At 37.2% G+C, this 9,418-nt stretch overlaps 1 protein-coding gene and 1 pseudogene across 1 annotated transcript; both read right to left on the reverse strand.

The window, feature by feature from the left end:
* Positions 1 to 296: 296 nt before the first annotated feature.
* Positions 297 to 1,996, reverse strand: LOC141677506 (uncharacterized). Its single transcript, XM_074483476.1, has one exon. The coding sequence runs from the start codon at positions 1,832 to 1,834 to the stop codon at positions 458 to 460; it is 1,377 nt and encodes a 458-aa protein (XP_074339577.1). The 5' UTR covers positions 1,835 to 1,996; the 3' UTR covers positions 297 to 457.
* Positions 1,997 to 3,747: 1,751 nt separating this feature from the next.
* LOC141679822 (RAF-like serine/threonine-protein kinase PRAF) lies at positions 3,748 to 4,392 on the reverse strand (annotated as a pseudogene).
* Positions 4,393 to 9,418: the final 5,026 nt, after the last annotated feature.

Here is a 9,418-nt window from a genome sequence, read left to right on the forward strand (position 1 = left end):
AAAGTTACAAATTTTGATAAATTGCTGGAGATATGAATTGGGGATCGATAAATTTGATTATTTAGGATTCTGATCTCGCGTGTGTATAAATAGACTAATAAGACGGCAATTCGATCCTGCTATCTTAAATTTTCTAATCGGTGCATGTAACTAGACTAATATACAATTCGATCTTGCTACCTTAGCTTTCCTGGTCCTTTCGTTTCACAGTGCATATAGCTGGACTAGACTAAAAAATGCGATTCGATCTTGCTACCAGAAAGTAGCTACTTTGCACAAACTCACGTATTCAGAAATAACTCAAACACGCATAAATATATATAATTCCAGAATTATATTTACAAACATGGTGATAACTGATAAGCATATGATATATGGTGGCATAGTGTAGCTTTAACAGTAATTTAAATAACACAAACAAGTTTAAAACAACAAATACAAAACTTAAAATTCACCCTCAAGTCTGTGAAACCTTCACCGGAACAACCTTAGCACCGCCTTCCTGACTATAATTCCCTGCCACCGCTCTCATATCCCCGCCGTACCCTGGCACCGCCTGGTACTGCACTGGAACTTGCCCCTGAGGTTGCGAAACTACGCCCGGAGGCGCAGTATAGTACACCTGTCTACCACTAGCACTATCATAAGCCACTTGAGTATAACCGGTATCCATTGTAGTAGCTTGAAACGCTGTCGTTTTCGGAACTACTTGAGGCGGTAAAGTAGGCTGTGGTGCTTGTGACACAACATTGTATACAGGCTGGTCCCTGTAAACTTCAGGTGTCATGCGCTGCATATAGTAGCCTTGATTAGTTTGACCGGCTGGTCCGGTAACTGGTCGTGTCATCTGGTACATGTTTGGCTGTGATGGAATCATGTAAACTTGTTGTTGTTGCTGCTGCTGTTGATGATGATCGGGTCCAATTGAAGTTGGCGGATAAGCTCCACCTGGAATCTGTTTTTCCGGCCAGTAATTACCTGGAATTGGAGCAGATTGAGCTGGTAAATGCGCAGGCAAAGTTTGCGATTGGACTAATTTCTCAGGCATCTTCTGAACATAAAACTCATCGCTTTTTCTGCGAAGATTAGCCTGATGTTGTTGTTCATCACTGATTCTCAATCTCTGTAAATCATGTATATGTTTCTGGATCGGATCGTGTCTCGCATCTAACATGATCCGATCCTCGTGATTCTGAACAACATCAGCCTCCGAATAAACCGGATCTCGAGCTCTGCTCAAAGCCGTCGCCTGTTGAGGCGGCGGTGCTACTCCTTTCTCCAAACCGAACAAATAATCAACATTATTTGGCGGCTGAACAACTGGAGACTGAACCGGACCGGTATTCAATGCATCAACGAAGCGTTCCCGGTCCGACTTGGCGTCTCCAGATCCAAAACTCGCGGTCAGGCTACTCACAGTAAACAAAAACAACCTCAACCTAGCAGGTTTCGAAGAGCCTCGATAAAGCCGATCATATTCATGCATCATATGCTCCAAATCATCATCATTAGTAACGGAAATCAACGCATCAAGATCTTCACCAGGTAACTGATACTTAAAACAAACCTCAGAGTTATCGCAAATCGCGGATAACTTACTGGCAAGATGCGCGAACTTGATTGCTCGATCAACCGATAAGATCTTCGTCTCGCCGCCTACATAAGCTAGCTGATTGTCGTGAGGCCGGGGATGAATTTTGCCGCCATAGCTACACATGAATTTAACTTTGTAGTTTGAGTCTTCCCAGGGTGGCGGGTTTTCGAAGTCGATTTCTCGGGATCGAGGTGATGAGTCGCCTGACTCAGGATACGAGTTATAAGAGAAATTTTCCATTGTGTAGTAGTAGAGTTTGGAGTAGAAGAAGGTGCTTTAAGTATATGAGGATGGAGTAGATGATGATGTTAAAAGTTTGGTTTTTGGGTGTGTTGTGAAATGATGTGAAGGTGAGTCATGACTCGGTGGATGTTTTGTGCAGCATTTAGCATTTTGGCACCTTGCATTTTAAATTGTTTGATCGTCTCAATTATGGATGTATTTCATATTATTATATTTTGTGTTTTTATAATTTTTATTTGGGCTTTTTTAAAAAATATCCGAGACTCAAAACATTTTTGCAAAAATACTGTCACTTTTTTAAAAAATTTGCAAAAATACTTTTTAAGGTTGCTTTTGGTTGCTGCTGCCCCTGTGGGGCCCACTGCCATATCAGCAGCCACACAGCCTGCCCAGTCAGCTGATACGTCAGCATTGGGTGGCACCCAATTGCCACACCAGCTACCGCGTCAGTATTGGGTAGGACCCACTTGCGATGCCAGCTACCGCGTCAACATTGTTACAGTCAGCGCGCAGTCAGCATAGGTACAATCAGCGCACAATTAGCATAGTATAATTATTAAATAATTAAAATAGTATATTTACAATTAAGATAGTATATTTGCAATTAATTTGAAAAGATAGTATTTTTGTAAAAAAAACTTAGAAAAGTTAGTATTTTTGGTATATTCTCTTTTTATTTTTACAACAATTACTAAGAGTTGCTGAGTCGTGGATAGTTTGTTTTGTTTTTGGAGCACATGACAAATTTAAATTTCTAAATATTACATGTGTAAATAATTTATGCCGTATCCGATAGGTTGTCTCAGGACTTTTCGTGCATGCTAATAATTTAAAAAATATTATTTAATATCAATATTTCTAAAGATAAAAAAATTACTTAAGGTTGAATTGGTTCCGAATGTTTTTTTAAATGATATGACACGATATCATTTATTTGTGAACACATGTAAATACATGCGGAGTTTCGTCTAATCACAAATAACATTATCATTTATCTATGTAAATGTAAGTTTTTGGTAATAATTTTGGGTGCCAATTCAGGTTACTTAGCATTTTTCACAATAATATATGAACAGAATATTTAGTGAATTTTAAATTGAATTTTGTAGCTATTTTATCAGATTTTGGATTGGTGTATTACATCTACCTTTTGAACATAATGAGCGCTTGTAAATGATGTAGTGTTTTGCATGATAATTCAATTGAAATACCGTCTAAGCTATGTTGTGTGTGCGGGCTTTCAACGCTAGAATTAGCTTTAATAAAGAGATTTATTTTAGAAAACCGGATAAATTAGGGCTATGCTGGATTGTAAAGAGTTCTATAGAAAAGAATTTCAATGTGATACAAAGACAAGGAATGTGAAATGGATAGGAGGAGCTTCTTACTGGTTTATATATACATAATTCCTTTTCTGTTCCAATTTCCATTTTAAGTGTTTTTGCTGAGGACGGAGCAAAACACACTCACCGATATTGAGTTGGTTTTGGAGTCCGAGGTAACCATTCTTTGTCTAATTACTCGGTTATTAGGATTCATATTAGTGCTTGTTTAATTTCACACGGGAACTAATTTACCTACAAAGTTGTATTTACTTTCACTTGCACTTCTTCGGAAGTGTAATAAACTTGTTTGGTTGACACTTATAGGTATATGTAATGTATTCAGTTATCATGTTTTATTTAATTTACTTATTTAACTTTTTCATAACAATTATTTTGAGTTATTATTTTTTTCGAAAATAGGATATTGGACTAATTTCCCAGGCATCTTCTGAACATAAAACTCATCGCTTTTTCTGCGAAGATTAGCCTAATGTTGTTCATCACTGATTCTCAATCTCTGTAAATCCTTATATGTTTCTGGATCGGATCGTGTCTCGGATCTGACATGATCCGATTCTCGTGATTCTAAACAACAACATCAGACTCTAAATAAACCGGATCCCGAGCTCTACTCAAAGCCGCCGCAACAATAGGCGGCGGTGCTGCTCCTTTCTCCAAACCAAACAAATAATCAACATTATTGGGTTGCCAAACAATCGGAGCCTGAACCGGACCGGTATTCAACGCATCAACAAATCGTTCTCGGTCCGACTTGGCGTCTCCGGACCCAAAACTTGCGGTCTGGCTACTCATAGTAAACAAAAATAACCTCAACCTAACAGGTTTCGAAGAGCCTCGATAAAGCCGATCATATTCATGCATCATATGCTCCAAATCAGCATCATTAGTAACGGAAATCAACGCATCGAGATCTTTACCAGGTAACTGATACTTAAAACAAACCTCAGAGTTATCGCAAATCGCGGATAACTTACTGGCAAGATGCGCGAACTTGATTGCTCGATCAACCGATAAGATCTTCGTCTCACCACCTACATAAGCTAGCTGATTGTCATGAGGCCGGGGATGAATTTTGCCGCCATAGCTACACATGAATTTAACTTTGTAGTTTGAGTCTTCCTAGGGTGGCGGGTTCTCGAAGTCGATTTCTCAGGATCGAGGTGATGAGTCGCCTGACTCAGGATACAAGTTATAAGAGAAATTTTCCATTTTGTAGTAGTAGAGTTTGGAGCAGAAGAAGGGGGTTTAAGTATATGGGGATGGAGTAGATAATGTTGTTAAAATTTTGGTTTTTGGGTATGTCGTGAAATGATGTGAAGGTGAGTCATGACTCGGTAGATGTTTTGTGCAACATTTTGGCACCTTGCATTTTAAATTGTTTGATTGTCTCAATTATGGGTGTATTTTGTTATAATAATGATTGTCAAATCTTACTAAGGAAGACTCGTGAAACTTATCAAGAAAGACTTAATTTAATATTGGAAGCTTGTCATGAAGATCAAAATTTTATTAACCTGACTAAGAAAACTTACCTAGTAAGTTTTCTTAGTATAATTGATAAATCTCTACTATAAATATAAATTTTGCCTAGTCATTTGTACTTGAACAATCACAGAAGAAGTTATAATACTTTTGAGATCTCTCTCTTTCTTTCTCCATTTCTTACTCTATAGTTTATAGTTTATTTTTAACACGTTATCAGCACGAGTCTCTGCCAACTAAAGCTTGATTCTCGAAAGAGGTACGACTTATTCTGACTCACGAGTCTCTATGATCTAAAACTATTTCATAAAAAGAGGTACGATTTCTTTTACTCATTTTATTCTAATTATTGTTATATATTTATTTATGTTACTAATTGAAAACCATAAAGATGGCTATGCTGTCAAGTAATACTATAAAGATGGCTATGCCATCAAGTAATACTACTATAAAGATGGCGTTGCCGTCAAGTAATAATCAAAAGTTTTCTGGCTGGCTATGTAATCGTAACTTTTGTATAAAGTTATTATTTCATTTTGTTTGTTTAAATATTATGTTACATATTATATCTTGTTTAAAATCTATTCAGAATGGCGAATCTTGCAAAATTAGAGTTTCTTGTCTTGGATGTATCTGAGGATAGTTATCTATCTTGGGTAGTCGATGCTGAATTACACCTTAGTGCTAACGGGTTAAAACACACCATAGAATCGGGAAAAACTCCAAGCGTTGAACAAAATGCCAAGGCTATCATTTTCCTTAGGCATCACATTCATGAAAATTTAAAATATGAATACTTAACCGTCAAAAACCCACTCACCCTTTGAAATAATCTCAAAGATAGATTTGATCACCAAAAACTTGTTCATCTACCTCATGTCCGGTATGACTAGCTTAACATAAGGTTACAAGATTTCAAATATGTTGCTGAGTATAATTCTGCCTTATTCAAAATAAGCTCAAAACTGACCTTGCATGGTGAGAATATTACTGATACTGACATAATTGAAAAGACGTTGTCAACCTTTCACCCCAACAATATGATTCTGGCGCAACAATATCGGGAGCGCAACTTTCAAAAATATAGTGAGCTGATATCTCTCCTTCTTGTAGCTGAAAAGAACAATGAGTTGTTATTGAAAAATTATCAGATTCCTCCCACAGGCTCTGCCCAATTACCTTAAGTACATAACACGGCATTCCATAAGAATGGACGTGGGAAAGGGCATAGAGGAAAACGAGATTACGGACGGAATCGTGGACACGGAAATTTTCGTGGTCGGTTTCGTAATCAGTATAACTCTTGTCACCTGAAGTGGCAGTGTGAAGGATACAACAACAACTCTGACCACCAGAAGTGGAAGAATGAGATGCCAAATAAAAGGAAGGCACCACCAGAAGGGGATACTAGAGATATCTACTTTAGATCTGGGGCTCATGGGCATTGAACTCGTACTTGTCGTACACCCAAACATCTTGTAGAACTTTATGAGTCATCTAAAAGGTAGAATGAACAAAGGATGGAAACAAACTTGGCTAACTATAATGATGAACCGATGATTAAGACCACAAATGAACTAGAAAATGGTATTAAAATCTACTATAGCCTAGATGACTAGTTTTTATATGCACTTTTTTTATGTCATGTGCTGCATCTACTTGTTTCGATATCTACTCCCATGTACTTGTTTTATGTTCTTGTCATGTTCTAGTTTTATGTACTTTGTTTAACTTAATAAGATCGTTTTTCACTTATATATATATACACAACATAAATATGGGAGACATATGTATTGCTGACTGCGCAACTACTCACACAATTCTACAAAACCAGAAGAATTTATCTCAATTAACTAAAACCAACTCACAAGTATAGACAATTTTGGGTATGTCTAATATAATCGAAGGTTTTGGAAAGGCTAATCTTTCTCTACCGAATGAGACACAGGTTCATATACCAAATGCCCTATACTCTAGCAAGTCAACTAGGAATCTCTTAAGTTTTAAGGATATTCGTCTTAATAAATTTCACATGGAAACTACTAGTGAAGGTGGAAAAGAATATCTCCTAATCATTTCAACTACCTCAGGCTATAAGAAAAGCTTGAAGAAATTATTATCAGTCTCTTCTGGGTGGTATACAACACAAATAAAGGTCATTGAGTCTTACAATGTCACTATTCCCAAAATCGTTGATCCAAAATCCCTTATTCTGTGGCATGATAGACTTGGTCATCCAGGAGTTTTTATGATGCATCGTATTATATGAAATTCTATGGGACATCCTTTTAGACACCATAAGATCATACCACAAGATGAACTTCCTTGTTCAGCTTGTTCTTTAGGAAAATTAATTATTTAACCATATCTTGTTAAACTTCAAACTGAATCCCCCAAGTTTTTAAAATGGATTCAAGGTGACATTTGTGGTCCCATTCATCCATCTTCAGGCCCATTTAGATATTTCATGGTTTTAATTAATGTATCAACCAGATGGTCTCATGTATGTCTACTTTCTACCCAAAATTTAGCCTTTGCCAAACTGTTTGCCCAAATAATAAAGTTACGAGCCCAATTCCCTGACCATCCTATTTAATCAATTCGTTTAGATAATGCTGCTGAATTTATATCCTCAACTTTCAATAATTATTGTATGAAGTTAGGAATCTCAGTCGAACATCCAGTAGCGTACGTGCATACCCAAAATGGTTTGGCAGAATCTTTGATTAAAAGAGTTCAACTTATCGCTCGTCCCTTACTTCTTAGAGCCAACTTACCTACATCTGTTTGGGGTCATGCTATATTACATGCTGTGAAACTAATAAGGATTAGGCTATCCTGCTATCATAAACAATCTCCCCATCAACTAGCACTTGGTCAAATTCCTGATGTCACTCATTTTAGGATTTTTGGTTGTGCCGTATATGTTCCTATTGCCCCACCTCAAAGGTCAAAGGTGGGACCGCAAAGGAGGATGGGTATATATGTCGGTTTTGATTCACCATATATTATAAGATATTTTGAACCGCTAACTGGGGATGTTATTACTGCTCGCTATGCTGATTGTCATTTTGATGAGTCAATATATCCGACATTAGGGGGAGATAAATTATTGCATAAGATAAACCCTGACTTGACATGGAATACATCAGGATTAAATGCTTTAGATCCGCGAACTAATCAATGCGAATCTGAAGTTCAAAGAATTATTCATATGCAAAATATTGCTAATCAAATGCCAAATGCTTTTAGTGATTTTAGACATATTGTTAAGTCACATATACCTACCATTAATGCCCTAGCAAGGGTTGAAATACTTATTCATAAATCAGTTCCCGAAGAATTAACAAGTAATTCAAAACCACGCCAGAAGCGCGGTAGACCAGTTGGTGCAAAAGATATTGTACCACGAAAACGGAAAATGATTGGACATGCCTCTGAAGTGGCAAGTGTTCCAGACAATACCCCAAAAGTGGTATTCCCTCCTGAAGAGGTTAAAACCCCTGAAGTAGCAGTGACAAAACCACCAGAAGTGGTATTGCCTCTAGAAGAGGATATTGCCCCTGAAGTGGCACATGCTTTCGTAAAAGCAAAGGTACCTGAAAGTTATGAGATCTCATTGAGTTATGTACATAACGGAAAATTTTTGGATCGTGGGAGTAATGAAATTGATGATGTATATGCTTTTTCCGTGGCATGTGATATTATTATGAACTCCGATCCAGAACCACAAAATGTGAAAGAATGTCGACAAAGAGATGATTGGCCAAAATGGAAAATTTTAATCCAGGAAGAATTGCAAACCTTGCGCAAGAGAAATATATTTGGACCTACAGTCCGAACACCAGCTGGTGTGGTCCCCGTTGGGTACCAAATGGGTATTTATACGAAAACGAAATGAGAGAAATGAAATTGTAAGATATAAAGCCCGACTCGTAGCCCAGGGATTCTCTCAAAGGCCTGGATTTGATTACCAGGAAACTTACTCTCTTGTGATGGATGGAGTTACTTTTCATTTTCTTATGGGTATGGCTTGTATGGAAAAATTGGAAAAATGTCTAATGAACGTTGTGACAGCCTACCTATATGGATCACTTGATAGTGATATCTATATGAAAATCCATGAAGGATTAAAATTGGATGAGACTAAGACTCATCATTTATACTCAGTTAAATTACAACGATCAATATATGGACTAAAACAATCTAGTCGTATGTGATATAACAGGCTTAGTGAATACCTGTTGAATGATAGGTATGTTAATGATAAAGTATGTCCATGTGTATTTATTAAAAGATCTTAAACTGGTATCTAAAGATCTATTGACCCAGTTTTCAAGTCATTCTGAGGCTGTTTAGGCGTTCAACCGGGCTCTCGAAGATTTTCAGTAATTTTCAAAGGATGAATTTTAGGACATCCGGTGATCAGGACATCCGTTGGTGAGGACATCCGTTGATGAGGACATCCATTGATGCGGACATCCGTTGATCAGGACATCTGTTGATCAAGACATCAGTTGATCAAGACATCTGTTGATAAGGACATCTATTGATCAAGACATCAGTTGATCACGACATCCGTTGATCAGCTTATATGAGGCCATAATAGTGAATGTGCTTTATTAGTTTTTGCTGATCTTGATTATTGCTACTATGTGTTTCTTGTCTGTGTTATTATTCCATGTGATACTAACCCCAGCATGCTAGAATGACACGGATATAGGAATATTTTAAATGCTTTAATCATGCAAGT

The sequence above is a fragment of the Apium graveolens genome, chromosome 8 (assembly GCF_009905375.1).
Source record: "Apium graveolens cultivar Ventura chromosome 8, ASM990537v1, whole genome shotgun sequence".
NCBI classification, from domain to species: Eukaryota; Viridiplantae; Streptophyta; class Magnoliopsida; order Apiales; family Apiaceae; genus Apium; species Apium graveolens.